Source organism: Gallus gallus, chromosome 3, assembly GCF_016699485.2.
Source record: "Gallus gallus isolate bGalGal1 chromosome 3, bGalGal1.mat.broiler.GRCg7b, whole genome shotgun sequence".
NCBI classification, from domain to species: Eukaryota; Metazoa; Chordata; class Aves; order Galliformes; family Phasianidae; genus Gallus; species Gallus gallus.
The window spans coordinates 27,133,029-27,155,318 of NC_052534.1; the positions used below are offsets into that span (position 1 = coordinate 27,133,029).

The window sequence follows — 22,290 nt, forward strand, 5'->3', positions numbered from 1 at the left end:
AATCTTCCTGACCTTTATCAGACAGCGCAGTATTCAAGAATGGGAAGGAAGCTAGGATTGCAATGAGATGCTTAGAAGATACTGCTGTTAGACAGTTATAAGGAAGAACTTAGCTTGGATAAGAAGGGAGGAAAAATGCTGAGGAATTTTTTCTTTAGAATGTTTTTAATGTGTTAGTTCTAATACACAAAATTGTTACTGAAAGTGCTGGTAGTAACTTCGGTGATGTTCGTTGTGACATGAGGGAATGCACAAAATAACATAATTTTCTTTTTTCTTTCTTTTTTTTTTTTAATTTTTCTTCTTTTAAATTGGACAGGAAAGACTTCCAGTTATATTCAGTTTGGGCTAGATTTGAAATAAGAATTGGTGGTTCTTTTTAGGAAATGCACCAAGAGTACGTCCCATCCCCTAATGATATATATAATAACATGACATCTTTAACAGAAATGGACACTTTCAGAGTCTAGAATACAGAAATGATTATTTTTAACTCCAGTGCTCTTAGATAGCCCTTGAATCTTTCACAACAACGGAGACAATAACTTGTGATGGATTAAATACTTCTGACATGTTATAGAGAGTGGATCTGTTTATTTTGTGGATTTCTATGAGACTGGAATAAATGTATCATTTATTTTTTTTTTAATAAAATATTTAACCTCTTCTTATCTAAAGAGGACTGTCTAATATTTGCTGTATCTACCCTGTGGCAATGAGAACTACCATATAGACGAGGCACCAATGGCAACCAGATTTTTTTGTGATTACTCTTGTTTCTATTTTCTTTTGATATAGACAGACGATACGTTTGCAAAAACAATCCAGATCTGTGTAATAACCAGTAGCTGTTTTTTAAAATACTCCACACTTCATTCAAAAACGGTATTTAAAAAAAACCAAGAAGACCTTCAGTTGTTTAAATACCTTAAGCTACAGCGTGCTGCAGACAAGACCAACAAATGCTCTGTTTAGTCTTACAGAGGAAGTAAAGTCACAGATCAAAGTAAGAGATTCTTCAAGCAGTTTTCACTTATATATTTAGACCATGAAAAAGCGATGTAACTTTGAGTGCCATCTCTCACCTCAACTGAATGATACTCCTGGACTTTTACAGCAAGACTGGGCTACCCACTAAAATTACCCCACAGAATACCTCACAATCCTATATTGAGCTCAAAGAAACGACACTGTGGCCTCACAGATCTTCTCCTTCTCTAATTCATGTAACCATGATTATTTTACTTAAGACAAAGGCTTTTTATTTTTACCTCACTATCTTCAGCTAGTGACATCCATTTCACTTTATTTTTACTTCAAATTCTCAAAGATCTTCATTCCTCCCCTTCCGTTTTTATTTCCTTTTATTGTTTCTTCTGTAACAGTTTCTATAGTAACTTCTCCAAGTGGTGATGAAATTGATGCTACTAAAAGCTGCCTCTTCTCTATGTGGATTGCATAAATATTATACTTTAAATACAGTTGCTTTTTACTCTGTTAGCAACTGCAATCTGTGCTTTTCTTGGCCCTTTTTCCTCCTATTCCAGGTTGGTGACCATAGCAGATTACTGTTGGAGAAAAGGCAAAAACTTCTCCTCTGCTTTCATAGTAGAGTTGCACTGCTAAATGCTAAGAAGTTCTACATTACTTTCCAACTGGACATGAAGACTTCTTAAACATTTTTCACCTGAAAAGCAGCTGTGTAAAAACATTAGCTCCTCCCACTGACATTTTGACTCTTACAGGGCTTGAAAGTAAGTTATTTTTCCTGTTTACAGTGCTGCCTGGGATTTGAAAGGAAACTGATTTATTTCATTTTCATTTGTGATCAGCATGGTACTGTCCTGCGAGTCAGGATTAATCCTTGCTGAATTGCATCTTAATTCTAGGAATTTTATATCTTTAATAATTCCATGGTCTCACCTTGTTTGTTTTTTTTTGTTTGTTTGTTTTTGTTTTTGTTTTGTTGTTGTTGTTGTTGTTTTTTGTTCTGACATTATTGTCTACTGTTGAACTCAGGGAAGATCCCTATGAAACTCATGCTGATCCTCTCTATTTGTTTTCTGCTTGCTATCATGAGCACTTTTCAGCTTGCTGTGTCTCACCCCTTTCATGTAATTCACACCTTAAAGAAAATCTTCATCTATGAATGCTATGTGAGACAACATCAGAATGCGTAGAAACAAGACACAGACATTGAGTAAGAAAAAGTACCAAGATCTGTACTCAAGTCCCAGCTCTGTCAACAACTTTTTGTGACCTAATTCCTTTCTTTCCAAATTGAGTGTAATAAATAGGATTATATCACTTCGTATCTCAGGCATCTCTTGTAAGACTTTATTAGTTGGCTGCCACATGTAGTAGTACTCCAGATAGGTCTATTAGACAAGAAAAGCAATATTTCACTTTTTAGAACAGGGCAATTCTGAAAGAAGTTTTTATAAAATCTTTTAATCCATTTGTTAAAGTGGTGGTAGTTCCAGAAAAAACATGTCTACAGCAGTACACTACCAGTTTAGAGGTTATGTCAAATATATGTGTTTCTCAGAAATTAAAGATGCAATCCATAGCAAAGTGGCTTAAAAATACTTCTCTACTTCACAGAAGTTGTTTCTTGTCTGCTGCTGCTTTACCAACTTTTATGAGTTGTCCTGTGACCACTCCACTTTTTTTAACAGAATGAAAATATGAACCTAAATCTAGCTTAACGTGATTACATAATGAACACAAAAAAACAGAATAAGGGGGAAAGAGCACATCTGTTTTCAAGTTTACTTGCTGCCATGATGAACATATAAATACAAGAACGGTCATTCAGCTCATGTAAAAGTAAATTCCCAAGATGGAATCAAAGGAGCATGGAGATTACTCTTAACGACAAAAATTAAATTATCAGTTTTCAATAAGATTTCAAACTAAGCCTAGTTGGCAGCACCCCTTAGAAAAAAAGGAGAAAAAACAAGCAAAATAAAAATGATCAGCAAAAGGTTAATTACCAAATACTGCAGTGTGGTTCTGGGATTAGTTCTTGACTGTGCCTAGTTAAGTGCTGAACTCAGGCTACTTTCTCATCATACTGTCCAATCCACAGCCCTGCAATGGATCTGCAACCTTCATTGAATTCAGTTAAGCAATACATACCTCACTGTACAGTTAATATCACAGAATGCTTTATTTACCAGATTAAAAGAAATACATGCTAGTGACTAAAAGTTCTGGGATTCAGAGGAAAAATGGTCTCATGAGAGACACTTATTGAATAGTCAAAAAATTACTCCCAAGCATAAGACTGGAACAGCTTTTGACTTCTTCCAGGCAGTTTTACATAACTGGAATTTCGTTAATCTCCAGTTTCTCATTTAAGAACGAAATGACATCCACATGCAATTTTGGCAGACTTTGGACTTTTTTGATCAGTACTGAATTTCACATACTGGATGGACTCTTGAAACGTTTATTTTGTTATGCTTGACATCCTTGTTGAGCCATCTTGCTCTCCTGAAACTACTGTGTATCACTCTGTTCTTCCATATCTTATTTGACGTGTTCTCTCTTTTTTAACTCTCCCTAGGTTTTCAGAGTCATTTTTTCATCTATGGAACAGTGAGAATAAAATCACTATATAATAAAACAGAACACCTCGATTACACACAGAAGCTATTCAATGTAAATATTCTACTCAACAGTTAGCCCTTATCACATCTCGCCTCAACAGACCTTTCTCAGAAAACAGCTGGGGCATACAACAGTTTATTTTCCCATAGCTTCTCTCGAAGAGACTTCTCTTTCACAATCAAACTAACCTCAATGAAGAAGTAGAACCAATGTGATCTTTATTTCTTCCAAGGATTACTTCTCTTGGAATTTTATGTGTTACTTGTGATCACTGCCAGGCACTGATATTGATTAAGAGGAGTAACTCTTAAAGATTATCTTCTTTTCAGTTCCAAAGCTATGTGAACAAGACTTACATGATATAAAACGGGGGAAAAAAAAATCTCGAGAATTACCAAACTGACTCAAATGATTATTCATACTCTGAGCAGCACATAGGAGCCAATGAGCAAGACGTGTATTCCAACTGCATTAAACACTATATCAAAACAGCAAACACTAGCTACTTTTACATTTAACATTAGTGTTATTATACCTACATTTACAGTTAACAAGACCTGTAAGTCCTACACAACCAGAGGTCTCTACAGTCAAAACTAGAGGCAGATAAAGTTTTAATGAAATATCTGCAGGTCTGTTTACAAGAAACAGTCTTAGGTTTTGGATTCCAAATTGCTCAGATAAACAAGTATCTCTTAAACCTTCTTATCTCAGTGACTCTGGAGTTGTTGTGGTAGGCATGTGATTTTTCAAATAAGAATCTACAGAAGCAGTTTCAAAAAGAAGAACAGTCAGAAAGATCTTAGGCAGAAAAAGCTTTTGCCTTCTCACATAAGCTTTCCTAAACCCCAACAGCAAACAGTAAGTGGTCAGCAACACATTAATCTAGGAAACATCTTTCATTTAAGACTTTACCAAACCTCTTTACCAGCCATTTTCTACCACAAAATCTAACTTGTTTATTTCAACAGCTGCTGGGGTAATAAACGAAGGGGCTCATTAAACTCTGTTCTGTTGACTTTCCAGGAGTGGGACAATCTCATTTACAGGGCCAAAGCATCTTAAAACTACAATAGCTGTTTCAAAAATTATCACTTATCTAAATTCTACAGAGTGATTAAAACAGTACCTGAAGCCTAAGGAGCCTATTTCTGCTTGGAAAGAGAACTAACAGAATGGGTTACTTCTTCAACACAATTCTACTTACAGTGAGGAGGCATACGTTCCTCTCTCACTGAACACTACTGGAATAGATTGCACTTTCCTTGCACAGTACTGTAACCTTGTCTTCTCAGCTACTAATGCTCCTTGCCATTTACTTTTCCTTCTCTCAAGCTTCAATTGACAACAGTGGCTACCAAAACTCCTTTACTTCTGAAGCTGCTTTCTGCTTACTTTCTGATGCTGTGGACAGATGTGCTAATCCAAATCCAAAGGAGGTTTATGTGAGGAAACCCTAATTATTTAGCTCAGACCATCCGAACCACATAAGCTGAACACAATTCGTGCTCAACAGCATTGGCAGAAATTGCTTTGCTGACAAATGTCTGCAGATGGTAATATCCAAACAGGAATGGACCGGAAGCTGGCATTGATGACTTCTACCAAAATAATGAATCCAGAATAGGGTATTTGTTTGCAGCCCGATACAGGTATAACCTCCCATAACCCAAGTAATGATCTATGCCTTACGCTTGCTGATGTTGCCCATTTCTGATGTATTCTATGGCAAAGGTCACTGCACAACAGCACAGAGAGCTAAAAAGGTGTACAAAATGCTACTTCAGTTGGTACTACCATGGCATGAAAGCTTCTTAATTAAACTTCTACCTTTCATTTGACCAGTGCTGTGGACCTACAAGGTCGGTGGTACTATCCAGCACAGAAGCTCTAATCCTTTAAAGTTCACCAAGATCAGTGGCAGCAAGTGTTCCTACTAACTTCAGATAAGCCTGAGATCACACACAAACTTCAGATACCAACGCTGGCAGCTGCCAGCATTCTCAACCCCAAACACACTGTTCAACAAAAGAAAAACTATTATTATACCCATCCTTTTCAAGACATCTTAAACAAATAACCACTAAGACAGTGTTTCATTTGCTATCACAATCGTTCCAAATTCTATTAATCTCTTTTGTGCTGACAATCTAAAAATCCTGTAAGATCAAAATTAATCTCTGAAAAGCCTATATACAAATTGGTTTGGAGTCCTACTCTTGTGTCCATAGCAATAAGATCTCTAAATTATGCACAGATGTAATTTGTATTTATATATGGTATACACACACAGAATGTATGCAGGAATACGCACAAAGAAACATTTATCTCTAGAAACAAATCATAGCCGATTTATAAAAAAGTAGAGAAAGAAATCAGCAATATATTGATGTTAACCTACAAAGCTTCATTCTGAGCCTTCCTCAAAACAGGTATCAATATCAAAAGCATTAAGCCTGATTAATGATTTCCTCTTCTATGTGCATGCATGAACCTCTCTGAACATTCATTTCTTCTGTCGCATATTTGAAAGCATTTAATCAATTCTCAGAAGTAAATCTCTAAAACAACCGCTCCTTTCACTGCCCTTTGATCCAATGTAACAACTTAGGCAGCTAAATAAATCGAGTGATTAGGTTGGCAATTAGACAGTTCTGTGTTTTAAGTCATAGACTTTGGTACTCATTCTGTAATTACTGCACAAATCTGTAGTTTTTAGCAAGTGAAATTATTTTAAGGTTACTGGGCCTTTTTACTCCAGAATTATTTTCCAGTTTCTCTCCTCTTTTTCTTTAAGTTTGCTCAGCAACTTAAAGAAGTACTCCGAATAATTTCATTTCTGGTGTGTTTTACTTTCCTAGTTCCAAACAAGGTTGCAGCTTTGAGTGAAAACATTTGCAAAAAGCAGCAAACAAAGTTATTTCTGAAAAATCTGAATGTATCTTTTAAAGGAAATACAACCCACTTTAGGGTTTATGCATCTCACAACCTCAGCAAAACCTAAAACTTTAGCCAAAACTAAGATGCCAGTAAAATTTACTATGGCTCCTTCCCTTTGATTTGCCACGGTTCTTGCTGTACACTGACCTATTTATTTTTCTCTGAATGCTTTGTCCACATACTGTAGCAAATATATAAAGTAGAACGGTTTTCATCTTACGGTTATCTCTCCCAGACATTTTATTAGACGCTTGCTAAATATTCAACCATAATATACATAGTTATGTCAGTGGTTAAGAGATGAAAGTCTCCATTACTTCACTCAGGAAATGAAGTGCAGGTTTCAGGCCTTTCATTGCAATATCCTTCAGTACATGGAACATAAATGTTTTTGCAGTGGATTGTTCAGCAAGTGAGTGATGCAATAACTTACACAGCTAAGCCACTGTATGATTTCTAAGGCCACAGGGTTAATACATAGTGATAAGCTATTCAGTTATAATTGTAGCTTTCATGTCAGTTAAATTGAGCACTCTGAATATTACTTCACAGTCAAAACTTACTCTGTTATTTAAAAGAAATTTGAATTTTGATTCCCCTGAAATATAACTGCTTCAACATTTATTTAGTTATATTAGCCCAAGGCAAAGATCAAATCCACAGCACTTGTTAACACCAACAGGTCTAATAGCGTCTAAGAAAGCCAGAAAATCTTCATGAAGTTGTACATAAAGAAGAAACATCTCACAGAATACAACTGGCCAGTGATGGCTTGTAGTTGAAGATTAAATAAAGATGTAATAAGGACAATTTCTCCAACTACCTCAGATTTATTTTGTGTTTTCCCCTATAGTATTAACATGATAGACATTTTTTAATTTCAAGAATGCCCTTTCTAGACCACTTCCGAACAGAATTCTTTAATGCCTAGAAATCTCAGGTGATAAAAAGAAAAGGATAATGGAGACCTATTTTAATGATCTCCAATATAACACAAGCAGAAGGATTTATCTGTAGAATGACAATCCTCACTTCTTGCTTTAAAAGATCTAGGATAAATTCAGATGTCTTTTAGACGTAATAGTTTCCACGAGAAAAGCTATCCCACAAGCAAACCCAGTGTAATCTGAAGTACTGCAAAGCTGAAGTGTTAACAATCACCAATGTTGCAGCTGCCCAGACTATGTTGTAATCATTTAAAAAAGACAAGAAGTGTATTAATGAAAAAATAAAGGATAAGATGACTGAATTTCCTCACACCAAAATATCTTTAATACCTGTGAATTCGACCCTGTAAGGAAAAATAACAATTTCTATTTACCATGTAAGACAGTAACGGAGCCATACTTACTAATTCCTACACAAAATTGCTATATATTTCAGTTAAAACAAGTTTTTGGAAGCAATTCCATTTTGATCTAAAGATCTCAAATGATGGAGAATTCAGCTACACACTGCTGAAAACTGACAGGCATTTTGCCTGCAATAGTTTCATTCCAAGAAAAAAAGTCTGTCTTTTAAACACAGCACTGTGTTACTATTTTTCTTCTGTTTTTCCTACACTGAATTGTCATTATTGCCATGATCGTTTCATTAATTCCTGACAGTTACATAAGGTTTTAGATATCCCCAGTTTATGAACAGTACTGGTCCTTATTATTGACACTTCCGATAAGAGGGGTTACAAATGGGGACTCAAGTCAAGCTACCACAAAAACTTCCCAGGATGCTTTTGGCGTCCTGTAAAGTGAGCAGCACGATCCATCGGTGCGGATCATCTCTCCTCCAAGTATGATTGGGATTTCGTGTTTTCAAAGTGTCACGGCCATATGAAAAAATGCATTAAGCACTGGATAAAAATAGCTAAAACTTTTAGATTGTTTCCTGTAATTGTACTTTTTCCCTTTTGAACTTGTAACTTCAAGAGGATAGACACTTGTGCCTGAGGCAAAGAGTTACTCACTGTGAACAAGGAAGCAAAAATCTTTCCACATCAGCAACAGAGTAAGCTTAGTGAAGCCTTCTGCATCATATTCCACTACGCCACTATCAACAAGAAAAACAAAGAATTAATTTTTACCCAGCATCCATTCTAGTACTGAACGAGAAATATGTAAATCCAGGATTACAGTGTTTGGTGGGTTTTTTTTGTTTGTTCAGAAGGTTCCAATGCTTGCTCTGTTAACAATTACAATTCTCTAACTACATTTATGCTGTGGTACAGGAGTTTCTTACCCAAAGAAAGGTCGTATCCACAATATAAAATATACATTTCGAAATGAAATTAGACTTTTTGAAGAATCTGTAGTACTAAATTGACAGTAACTGTACACATGCAGGCTTCTGGTATGTTATCAGTTTACAAAAATGTATTAAAGTTCTATTAATGGACACAGTAAAATTTAAACAGTGCAGGCTGAGAAGAGTTTAAATTTGAAAATTAGAAAGAGCTTATATATATATATATATCAGTCACAGCATAACAATATTAAAAAATAAATATATAATCCTTGTTCAGTAGACATTAAAAGTCAACCAGCAGAGGAAGGTATTTTCTAAAAGCCTGAAGCAGTATCAGACTACTGAAGCACCTCATGAGTGAAATAAAATCATAGACATATCTGGTCCATTTCTGTTCTGTAGTCTGGATCAAATAATTCTCAGAAGACAAAAAATCATTTTTCACATGGATTAAGTCTTCATCTGTGTCTACTCACATATCAAATTCAAGTTATTGTTATCTATCTATAGCCATACAAAATTTGGGTGCCTACTAACAAACAGCTATCTTCCTAACGCTTGAGAGACTGAGAATTTGAAGGGCTCCCTAATATTCATGTAATTTTTTTTTTTTTTTAATTGCCACACAGAAGCTTAAGCTCCCTTCTCCCAGTGAGGCAGAGCATTGCTGATCAGGTACTAGCTGTCTCATCAGCTCCTGGGCTCTTGCTCAAGTCAGAATTTGGGTGGGAAACAGAGGTATCTACCTCCCACAGCTCTACTGCATCCCATATTAGTTGTTTTGTGAATGTGAACTCTAATTGTGCCTGGCCACGGGACCTTTGAACTGCAGGAATTCAAGATGACTGAAAAAATCTTTCTCTCACGAGTCCCAGTATTATTCCATGGAGGGAGCAGCTCGTCTCAAATCACAACTTTATGTCAAGCAGTGGTTTCTGGTTCCTGAAAGGCTTGGAACCATACCCCACTTTCACATCGTCCCACTTCAGTCACTGCCTATTACTGAAAGACCCCCTCCAGTTCTTTACTTGTCAGCAAGCACACTCCTAATGTCCTTTTCTCACAATCAGCTGTTTTCAGAGTAAAATCAGATCAGCAACTCACACTGGAGTAACACTTCATCGGAACTTCGTTGCATAGAGAGACTATCCATCCATTATTCTGTGCGAATGACCAGACTTCATCCGGCTATTGGCAACAGAACCAAAGACCACATGCATAAAATAACACTTTCCCCATGCTACACAAAGTAATGCATGAAAAAATACTTACGTTCCAAAGTGACTCAGGAAGGCTGCGATGTACTCTCTTCTCTTATGGTATCCCTGAATAACATATTGTACCTCAAAAAAAAAAAAAAAAAAAAAAAAAAAAAAGAGAGAAAGAGAGAAGCTATATAAACAAACAAACAAAAGTTAATCTGTCATATATCCCTCGTTAAGAAAGACTTAGAGGTTCTGAATCTGAATCCCACAATTAGCTTGCATGATTTTACTAAAGATACCTAAAAAGCTTTTAAAACAAGGAGTGGATTCCAGCACAGCAAAACTCTTGTAAAGACACCTCTTCGCTCACTTCTAAGTAAAACTTAATATTTCACAATATACTGAACCACAGTTTCAGTAAGCAAAGTAAAGAGTGAAAAAAAGAAATGCACAACCCTGCCTTGCTGAAGTTTAAGCAGGGACTGGTGGTAGGCAAAATGTAATTACCTGATGTGACGGCTGGCTAAGTGTCAAAATCAAATTCAGGTTGTAAAAAATATATATATAATTTAACAAAGGTTCTTGCATGTTTTCAGAAAACTGCACCTCCAACAAAATCTTCTCAACACTCCACTTTCTCTGTGGTTTCATGCTGACCCAGGGAGCCATCTACTCAATCAAGAGTATAAATTACTGAGGCATTTCATGTTTTGAAAGACTTCCATCCTGACACAAGCAAAATCCAACAATGCTAAAATTGGAAGGCTTAAGGCAAAATTCTCCTTGCATCATTGATGTTTTCTTATTGATTTGAATGGGATTACTTAGCAGAATAGTGTGAATAGGGTTTGACCCGTAACAAAAACAGTGCATACGCTGTCAGGCTGAAAGAGCGTCTGGTTACTTTGAGTAGTAACAGTATGATACAGTAGATGAGTCCTCATGTCCTTCGCCTTCCAGAATGAAGAACAGTACTTTAAAATCTTTTTTTCTTTACCAAACATGAAAAGAATAGGAAGCATATTTTTCTTGGCCATGGTAATATTAGAACTCCTGGGCTGGCAAATACTTTCCTGAAGTTTCTGACAAACTCTTAGCTCTCAACAATGATTGTATTGTCTTGTACCCCTTAAACTATTCTATTAGTAAATCAAGATTTATTTTATAAAAAAATTGAAATTATTTTGAAGGTCTTGTGTGGGATCTGAAATGTTATTTTGGGAAAAGGAAAACATATGATAAGTTTGTTTAAGGGACTTTGTTTAAAAAAGGATAAAAACAGTCCCGTGTGTATGCAGAAGTTCAAAAGCAAGAAAAGTAATTTTAACAGAAAACCACAACAAAAACAACTCTGAAGATAGATTCCAATCTAATTACGGAAACGTAGTTTGAGGAACTTTTTCTAAAACATAAAATTATTTTCCTCATTTGGACAAGGGTAAAAACCGTGTAGAGATACAAATAGGAAATATGTAATAGGAAGACTTCTAGATGTTGACCCCTAAGCTTTGTGTTGAAAAATACACTTAAACAATGGAGTAGCTTTCAAAATATTGTACTCTCTCTTTTTTGTTTAAACAGCACACTAGTCACAACACAACCTTTTCAGTACATGCAACCTTAAGTAGCTATTACTGTATACATAGCCAACCAGGCAGCTGATTCCATTCTTTTGGATGAGAAGAAAAATCAGCAAATCCTCTCTCAAACACTCAGGATCTATGATGATCATGATACAAAAACTTTGGTATCTTCTGACTGGGAAAATAATTTGCAAACAACTTGTTTGTGTTTACTAGCAGAATAGTATACAACAATACAGTATTCTATGATCCAACACTTCATTTTGAACTGTAGCATTTCACAATAAGAAAATCCACACTAGGATCTGATTCCAGATGTGCTCATTCACCTAAGAGATTCATTATATTCAATACACTGCTTAGGTACTCAACTCTTACCAAGAAGTTTTTAACTGTGCAGATCACCTCAAATGTGCCCTACTTGAACTATCTAGCAGAAGGAAAATGATCCCAGGAAGTACTGCCATGTGTTACTGCTATATAGTACACCACGTCAGCGAAAGGAAAACTGAGTTATCTTCAATAACTTATTGTATGGGAACTGTTGAATCACGACCTGAACCTCTGATTGACCACCTGAGGCAAGCACTGTGTCAGCTGTGGGAGCACAGGTGAAGGCACTTCACCTGTGTGACTGGTAGATCCAGGCTCCACCCCTCCTAGACCCCATTTAAGGGCTGGCTGCCACTAGGGAAGGATCTCTCTCTGGAGATTACTCCTGTTGGAGTCTTTTTTGGCAAGTCCAGGATAGCACTAAGCTTTTTGTTCATCTCTGATTATCCCTCTCTAACATGATAATCTTTCAATCTTTTTAGCCTAACTTCTCTATATACCTATTGATTATACATCTATGTACTCATTGATTATACACCTGGCAAGCCAGCAGGCCAAATATACTAAAATACATATTTTTTCTGTGAAATTTCTATAAATGGGTCAGGGGGAGAACATTACCCCCCCCCCCTCCCCCAAAGAGAATGATTCAAGGACAGATCCCAGGATTTCTGGGATCTCCCTATTATGAATTTTCTACCATCATTGAAAAATGGTGTCCCCTACGTGTTATGGGAAATATCTCTCCATATCACATGGCAGACTATTTTCAGGGACTAAGCAAAGATATACTAATTACAAAAGAATGGCAGTTAGCTGCCTCTACAGTGGCATGCTTTAAACCAGGCCCAGTGACATATAGTGATGCACTGAAAGAAACATTGGTCACTCCACCAGAGAAGAGTCCTGTTCAGGAGGGGAAGTATCCTATCCCTGAAGATGTCTGGTACATAGATGGGTCCAGCAAGGGCAACCTGAGCAAGCAGAGAGCAATAGCATATCATTCCTCCACTGAGACAATCTGGTTTGACAAGGGGGATGGTCTGAGCAGCCAATGGGCAGAACTGAGAGCAGTGTGGATGGTTATAACCAAGGGAATCCAGTGATGGTATCCTGAATATCTGCACAGATAGTTGGGCTGTGTACCGGGGGCTCAATATTTGGATTGCACAGTGGGCCACCCAGGAACGGACTATCCATGCCCAACCAATCTGGGGCAAAGATATGTGGTTAGACATATGGAATACAGTTAAACACAGGACTGCACAGGTCTACCACGTCTCTGGTCACCAACCCCTGCAGTCACCAGGAAACAATGAAGCTGACACACTGGCCTGAGTTTGATGGATTGAGAATTCACCATCTGAGAACATCGCTTGTTGGTTACATCAGAAGCTACAGCATGCTGGACAAAAGACAATGTAGGCAGCTGCTAAAGCATGGGGGCTGCCCACCCAACTGTCTGACATTGCCCAGGCATGTCGAGACTGCAACGCTTGCTCTAAGATAAGACTGAGATTGTTGCCTGAAACAACATCCCACCTTGCTAAAGGACACAATTCTCTCCAGTGATGGCAGGTTGATCACATCAGGTCCCTCCCTCAGTCTGAGCGGGTGAGATATGCCCTGACCTGCATTGACACTGCAAGTGGGCTACTGCAGGCCCATCCAGTACTAAAAGCAAACCAGGCATATACCATCAAGGCATTCACTAAACTGACGTCTGCCTACAGGATGCCTGAAGTAACCAAGAGTGACCAAGGGACTTATTTTACTGGTGCGACAATACAGTGCTGGGCAGAATAACATTAAATGGCAATTTGACCTGCCATATAATCCAACGGGGGCAGGCCTCATTATATGTTATAGTGGTATTCTTAAGACTGCCCTGAAGATGGACTCCCAGTCTCTGCAGGGGTGGAAGAAGAGACTCTATGAAACCCTGCTGGACCTGAATGAAAGACCCTGAGACAGCAGACCCAGTGCCCTGAAAATGCTACAGACAACATGGGCCTCCCTGCTTAGGATCCAAATTACAGGCACTGATGATCAGGTAAGACCCCAGATTGGTAACAGAAATACTCTTCTGCTCCCTGCCCCTGAGAACTTAGATCCATAGAATAAAATTGCCTTGGAAGGTGCAGGTAGGACCAAAGTGGTGTGGCCTACTTGCACCTTGGGAGAGATTACTGGAGGTGGGAGGCTCGGTAGTCCCTTCAGTAATAGGTACGTAGCCTACTGATACTGTGGTCAACACTCCAATCTTCATTGATAATGGGACCCCCATCATGTCCCTATGGCAGATCAGGACACCCACTTTGGTGCCTGATACAGTTAGGCAGCCACAGACATCTGGCCAGAAGGTATGGTACAGGTGGCCGGGCCATGCCCTAGTACAAGCTGAAGTGTTGACCCAGGATAGAAATACGGCCTGTATCTTGCCCTGGAGGACAGATCTTCCCCTCCTGGTACCTCTGAAACATCTATATTATTCCCTGTGAGCCTTTTGAGCCTCCATGATCACCAGAAGGAATGAAGTGCCATCAAAAATTCCAGTGTTGCTGTCAGATCATGTGCGACACCTGGTGATGGTCTACATGGGACTCATGGAGCATAGGATGGACCTGCACCTCACAACTACATGCCTCCAGTAACACCATCGAGCACTGGCCCAGGGAAGAGCATGAACTTTCACCAGTCATCACTAGTCTTAAACTGTGTCACTATACATCGCAACGGGAAACTGTATAAGTGTTGCAATGTGTCAGATCTCTGTATTAGAGAAAACTCACCCTTTAGTTAACTCAATCATTGGTTCATGCTGTAAAGGGATGGAGTGTATTGGAACGGTTGTATCATGACCTGAACCTCTTACCGACCACCTGAGGCAAGCACTGAATCAGCCATGGAAGCACAGGTGAAGGCAATTCACCTGTGTGACTGGAAGGGGTAGAGCCATTTAAGGGCTCACTGCCACTCCTAGACCCCATTTAAGGGCTGACTGTCACTAACAAAGGATCTCTCTCTGGAGATCACTCCTCTTGGAGTCTTTTTCGGTGAGCCCAGGACACAGGTAAGCTTTTTATTCATCTCTGATTATCCCTCTCTAATGTGATAATCTTTCCAGCCTAACTTGTCTATATACCTATTGATTATACATCTATATACTCACTGGTTATACACTTACCTTGTTTGTTAGTAACTGGCATACTTGGGGTACATAGTCGATTAGACAACCTCCACCCGGAAAGGCTGGGATGTGAAGGGCAGACGATCCTCCAAGCGCACTAGAAGGAGAAGTTAGTTTAGAAGTACATCACATACACAATCTCTGAGATTTTAAATTTATTTCTACAGTGGCCTGTCGCTCTAAACTTAAAGGCAGGGGGGCTATAATGTGGATATGTATTTTATTTTGTGATGATAACAAAAGTATTGAGTGATACCATCTATTCACTGTAATTCTTTAATCAAGAATATCACTAACACAAAGCATGCTCTCAGGACATACTTTTCATTACAGTTTCTCAGCCTCTTCAATCAAATGCACAGTTAGGATACCTTCCCATATATGGATAAGAGGATTTTGATGTTTGAATTACTCAAAAATCCACCTTCAGTCAAAGTAACTACGCTTAAGTGTGATAATGTAGACTGAAGAGTAATAAATGGCCAAATGCAAATGTCAGCCATGCCACTTATTCCAATTTTGGTCCTCCCATTACAAAATGTTACCTACTAGACCAAATTTAGTGGCGGCCAAGAAAGACTGTATGTGATGTATGAGGAGAGGCTGAAAGAAATGGGCTTCCTCAGTCTTACAAGAAGGTTGAGGGAGAGAGGGTATCTGAGAGGGGAGTTGAAGGACTATTGTTATTGCAGGCATACTGATATCAAAGGCATATTGATGCCTTCAAGTATCTAATGGAAAAATAAAGAGAAGTTTGAGAAATAATTTTCTCAGAAGTACATGGTGATAGCATGAAATGCAGTGGAGATATGCTATGACAAAGGAAGTTCTGGTTAGCTGTTAGGAAATAACTAAAGAGTAGAAGAGAGGTCCATGAGGCCTGAGGACTCTCCATTTTCAAGGTGTTCAAAACTCAGCTGAACAACTGGCCCTGCTTAGAGGAAGAGGTTAGCCCAAGTAATCTCCAGAAACTGCTGCTCTTGATGAGGGTATGAACTCATCAGTGTGGAAAGATCTAGCACTTTTTATTTAAATCAGGTTGTATAAGGCAACAACCAGATACAGTCTATGCTACTCTCTTTCAGCAGTTTTGACCTAAGGTTCTTATAGAGCCTTTTACCAATCAAGACAGGTATGAATTTCCATTACGCACCGTGGCTTACATCATGTACTAAACATCCAGAATCTTGTTGGGTACAATTAAAAAGCTTCAAAACCTAAATCACTTTGTGGCCTCTTGTTTACATGTTGCTACCATGAAAGATTAAACTGCCTGGAAACAAGGATCTTCTCTGCAAAACAAGGCTCCTGCTCTCCAGTGGGACCTGCCCTTGAATTTTCCACAGTACTCGATAACGTATCACTTTGCTAGGTATAAAGGTCTGCAGTCATACACCCTTTTGAAGGAACAGAGCCTAAGTAAATAAAAAAACAAACTTGTAATGAGGTATATGGAAATCTGCTACTCAGGCAAAACAGTCTGGGTTCAGCAGACTGCTCACCACATGGAACAGTTCTGCAGGTCTGGATTTTGCATATGTAAACATGAAAGAAAAAGCCTTGAGTACACTACAGCTATATAAAAAAGAAAAACAAAACTACCCACTTTTCTAGCAAAAGTTATTATTTGAATTATTATTTTTTAAATTCAAATTCAGTTTCTTTAGTGCTATCCACTTATTGGAAGTATTCACTTGGGAATGCAATTTTGTTATGTGTGAATGTTAAAAACACCAAAGCACAACTATTATATTATTAATAAATTGTAAATTTTTGAAGTGCTTGTTTGCTCTTAGGATACTGAAAGCATACTGGGTCAGTCAGTCCTTAATGCTGGAGAACGAAAGACTTGTCCCTTCTGACCAGTGGGCTGTGAACCTTACTGTAAGACACTAGAATTGAGTTGAGTCCATAAAAGACTCCAATCTCATAAGCAGAGCAAACAGTACTGTCCATTTTGCATCCTGCCTTGCCTCATTTGTAAACAAGCCTAAGTTCCCGCTCTGAACCAAGATTCCATTAGAAATACTCAGGTGACTACAGAAGAAATTACAGGCTCCTCCCTTCATTACAATAACAGGTATGAAATTAGGAGTAATTGCTATCAGATTTCAACGGAAATAAATCTCCAATTCTTTATTACCAGCTTCCAGTGCATCTTTCAGAGTGAATTGCTCATGTTTGTGGTTAAGGGCTTCCCATTTTACCCCTGCTCGTATTCTTAAAGTAGTCAAAATATATAGGTATATTTTTTTTATATAGTCAATCCTCAAATGAAAACCAGACTGACGCAAGGTGTGGCTTTTGAGAGAGAGAAAGAAGGCTGGAATTTCTAGTATAATTATCCTCTGAAAACAGAATAAAGCAGTGCAAAATGTAATTTATGTTCTGTAGAAATAATTATAGGTAGGGAAAATTAAGAGCGGACAGACATCTTTGTTCCTTCTTTTGGGTCAGAGACTTTATTTATTAAATATTTTAATAAAATATTGCATTTGCACGTGATCTTGCCTCTGAAAATCTCAAAACTTTATATAATGTTCAATAACACAAAAGAAAATGACTGCCTAGAGTAGGATTTGACCATGCCATTCTGTGCCTCTGCCATGTCAAAGGGGCACACTCTCAGCACATTGTAAGCATGAAACACAGCAACAGGCTATCCCTCCTTTGCCCTGATAATAAACTGCATCTGAAGAAAGAAATGATTTCATGTCAAAATAAAACAAGCATGGGTAATAAGTGTAAGGAACTATATAAAAAGTTAACAATCAGGAAAGGGAATTTCATAGAATGGGTTGGGTTGGAAGGGACTTTAAAGCTCATACAGTTCCAACCTCCCTGCCATGGGCAGGGCTGCCCTCCACCAGCTCAGGCTACCCAGTGCCCCATCCAACCTGGCTTTGACACCTCCACAGAAGGGACACCACAGCTTCTCTGGACAACCCGTGCCAGCGTCTCACCACTCTTTCAGTAAAGAATTTCCTCCCAACATCTAATCTAAATCTTCCCTGTTTTAGTTTAAAGCCTTTGACCTATCACTATAAGACCATGTGTCAGCCTCCCTTCTGTTATAAGCTTTCTTATGTACTTGAAGGCTGCAATAAGGTCTCCCCAGAGCCTTCTCTACTCCAAGGCCAGCAAGGCCAGCTCCTTCAGCCTGTCTTTGTAGGAGAGCCCTCTGATCATCTTCCTGGCCCTCCTCTGGACCCGCTCCAACAGCTCTATGTCTTTTTTTTGCTGGAGCCCTAGATCTGGATGCAGTACTCCAGGCAGGGCATCACGAGGGCAGAGTAGGGTTAGAAGGTATCTAATGCTTTCTGATGTCCTCAAAGCCTAGTTAAAAGAAAGAGTATAAGAAAAAAAATGCTGTTTGAAGTCTAGTAGAATCTAGGAAATTGTTTGCCTAGAGATTCCATCAGTGCAAGCTGAAGATTCCTGCAGTTTAGAACTACTTTTAAGATATCAGAATTATGGTTTTGTTGTGTTACTTTATCTTTTCCAGTAGGCTGCTACTTTATAATAACTAGAACTCTAAAAGATTCTGATAGTGACTTTCTGTAATCTATTATCATTATGAAACAACTGTCTTAGTGGATGCTATTTTATTAGGACTGGTACCGGATGAAGATAAATACATGGGAGATCCACCTATCTATGAGATAAGAATGCACGAACATGTTGGAAGGCAGAGACTAAGATTTGTTGGCCTCATCATTTTATTCATTCGCTGTTACACTAAACCTGCTCAGCTCTGCAAACCAACTCCTTGCATCTGTTTTTAAGATAGAGCAGAGTCTCCGTTGCAGCAAGTTTCTGCTTTCTTGGGTTTCTACAGTGTCACATGCAATGGGATTCCAATCCACTTTTGGCGAATTAAACTGGATTTTGTGATGGACTCCATAATGAATTCAACAAGAGCAGCAGTCAGCCTACATTAATAGTAGTTTTGTTCTGTGACACACTAAAGTACAAGTGCAGACAGTGTAGCTGGAGTATGTTTACATTTCTGCTGTTGACTGGTGCATTCCAAGTGACTCGCTCTGTCTGTCTCTCAATGGATCTATTTATTCAAGCCAGCATTTAAAATAAAAAATTCTTTCCCATTTCTAGATAGCTTGTAATTACATTAAACTGTATTTCTCAAGAACTAATCTTGAAAAAAGGCAGCATTATTTCATAGGTTTACTGAAGTGACTGTTGTTTTCCCAGAGTATTTAGCTGAACAGAACCAATTAGTTCCCCTTCCTTACAAAGATCACTTTACTGGGGAAGACGAGGAGTGCTTCCAAGTCTCAAACTTTGCTAGGCAAAGCAGCATTAAAGGCATGATGGAAGATGATCCTAGTCCCTTCCCTAACCCACTCCCTTCCTTACAACTTCTCCTATGCTCTCTTGAGCCTGTAAAGCTTCCCTAAAGTCCTTTCCTCCACCTCCCTTTCTCTTTGTAATCCATTCTGCTGGCCCTTTTCTTGGAGCAGAGAAATGCATGCAAGCGTTTCTCTGCATCACTGGGACATTTTGAACTGATTCTGAAAATGAGAATTATTTCAGACTATTCCCTATGTCTTGTAGGGCCCTGCAAGAATACTGGAGTCACAGTCTATAAGTTATACGCTAACACACTTCGTGGTGCTGCAGACAAGCACCCACGTATGTCATACTCTCCACACATTTTGCCCTAATGGCTTTTATCTATTACCCACCCTCATCTCTAAAGCTCCACAAGCTTTTCTTTGAAAGAAGTATTGCCATCAAAAGAATATCTAAGGAAATTTCTCAGGCTCTGAAAAGATACCCTGCACAATGACTTTGTAATCTAAAAAAGGAAAGAGTCAAACCCATCAGTTTGTGAAGGAGGTCCAGCACTGTAACAAGAATTATTCCTGCCTACAGTGTGAATATATTATTTCAATGGCTGTCAACCATACAGTTGAAGATTTGTCTAGCTTTGAAAATACAAGTACACAAAAAACTTGCCTCTGCATTGAAAGACATTTTATGTTGTTTAAAATAACAAAGAGCTTTTCTCGAAGTGTAGCCAATGTTAAAACACACTGTACCGACTTACTTGAGATGGAAAGTAGACTTTAGACCCTATGGACTCCAGCCCTTTCTTTTACCAGGATACACCCTTGTTAACTCTCTGCAAGGTTTCACCTGCCTTATTTTGAAACTGAACCACGTTTCAGACCTACACAAACATTTATTAGTCATGATGGGCACAAGCGAGAACAGCCTGAAGCATGTGGAAAGAAATTCCCTTCTTTTTGCTCTTTTTTCCTGCTTTAAGACACTCATGTTACAGGCTTTGATCTCGTTCCCTGTTCTCTTTCTCCTTTGTTGCTAAAGTAAATAGTTCACTTTTTTTATTTTTTTTCCCTTTTCTTTTGCAGTTTCATCATTTTAGTGCATTACACCACTTGGCACAGGAGATGCAAGGAACCACATCAAATAAAAGCACGTGACCACAAAAGCCCGAAGAATCATGATCCCAGATTCACTGTTAAGTTCACCATTCTTCAGACTTGCTCGACCATCAAATCCTCCCTATCACATTAACAACGTGCTGCTTTGTAAGAGCTGTGGAATAATGCTTCCTTCAGCAATACAGAGCTTAATAAAGTAACAGAACATTACTCCTATTACTGAGAAATCAGTCTAGGCTTGTGACAGAGCTTTCTCCTCCTTCTGGTAACACTCAACGTAAAGCAAACATAATTAACATATCGTTTGTCAGCTTTTGTAGTCAGACCTACTACAAGGTAAAGTGCATCCCCACAGAAAATTTCCATTCTATTTTAGAGGCACAATGTACTGACCTAAAATGCCTTTATTTTTACAGGAATACAGGAACCGTTTTTACTTACAGTTATTTCTAAATCAGCTTAGGTGAAATGGAAATGTACGTTTCTACCTAATAGATATGACCTGAGGTACTGATGTTATTGAGAGCAAAAAGGACCAAAACAACAGTCACAAATAAACCTGGAGCCTTGATCAACAGGCCACAAGTCTGACCATTAAAGTCAAAAGGATAATACCAACTTTCTCTCCTCGACCTACTAAAAGTTCAGAGTAAATATTTCTGAGCTCCTCCTGACTGGTAACTGGAAAAAAACATGAAATAATCACTGCAAAAAAAGTGAAAACTCAAAGTAAAAATCTATTTTAGCTTCACAGACTGTGCAGAAGACTGCAAGGAACTCATTCCGAGCTCTACGTGCACTTCTGCTGACTTTGTATGTTGTAGCAAGTAATTGCAACCATTCTGCTTGCCCACCTATAATGATAAGACGCATACGCTACAGGACATTAAGGTTTCATAATATCCACGGAGTAGCATAAAAGCTGTCATCTGCAAGCGCTAATGAATACCACTTTGTTTGGTATTCTGCTGTAGGTAAAATCATCAAAAAAGCAGTTTTCTCTAATGCATTTTTTCATTTGACTCTAGGTGGCTACACCAACAAAATATTTACATAAACTGCACAGTCTGGGTCCTAGTACATTTTCATCCATCACGTTTACACACAAACTGTACTTCCAAACACAGACTGCAGGAGAAGACCAAGTGAATGCAAAAGAAATTATGAGAAAGGCTTCACTGTCAGCAGTAGTTTAAAATGCAGGTTAACTTAACACCAACCTGTAAAGCAATACCCAATATAAAAAGCCATGCAAAGGGACAAGAATAAAAGCAGTGCGTTTAAAACTGATTAAAAGCAGTAAAAAAATCCCTCGTGCTTAATACACGGAATTATTTTTCATAATACAGAATGAACATATACTGAAAAAGAGAACTCGAGCAGTTCCGCAGGCTATAACAAGGGTGTGCTTTGTCTGCTCCCACAGATCCTGACAAATGCTGCTTTTGTGTTGAAACCCACAGCACTTATGTCCCCCTCGGTTTTTCTACTGAAAAGCCCAGCAAGGTGCATCACAAAGTTAACATGCTTAGTCACTCAGAGCAGCTTGGTTTTGGAAAGGTTACACGTAACAATCAGATATTCATAACAACTAACGTAAGAACTGAATTTAAAGGCACTTATGCTCTCAAATGGGGCTTTTTGTTGTGTTTGGAGAAAGCGTTAGTTACTAATATTAACCTCCATCAGTTACTAATATTAATTTCCATCAGTATGGCATTATTTAAGGAAAACAGTTCTGAGAACACCTGAAA

General features: G+C 38.3%; 1 protein-coding gene and 1 long non-coding RNA gene across 4 annotated transcripts in view; one reads left to right on the forward strand and one right to left on the reverse strand.

Annotated features, from left to right (window-relative positions):
• Nucleotides 1-22,290, reverse strand: part of BRE (brain and reproductive organ-expressed (TNFRSF1A modulator)) — a 164,899-nt gene that overhangs the window by 29,331 nt on the left and 113,278 nt on the right. For all 3 annotated transcript variants that reach the window (XM_015283708.4, NM_001008458.2, XM_046938812.1), the window contains exons 8-10: nt 15,105-15,204; nt 10,069-10,139; nt 8,519-8,601 (exon numbers count right to left, since the gene is read on the reverse strand). In XM_015283708.4, the coding sequence (XP_015139194.1) occupies nt 8,519-8,601; nt 10,069-10,139; nt 15,105-15,204 (254 nt within the window). The remainder of the gene's footprint in view (nt 1-8,518; nt 8,602-10,068; nt 10,140-15,104; nt 15,205-22,290) is intronic.
• On the forward strand, nt 14,948-20,763 carry LOC107052918. The gene is made up of 2 exons (XR_001465736.4): nt 14,948-14,990; nt 20,504-20,763. It is a non-coding gene; the product is annotated as an uncharacterized LOC107052918 (long non-coding RNA).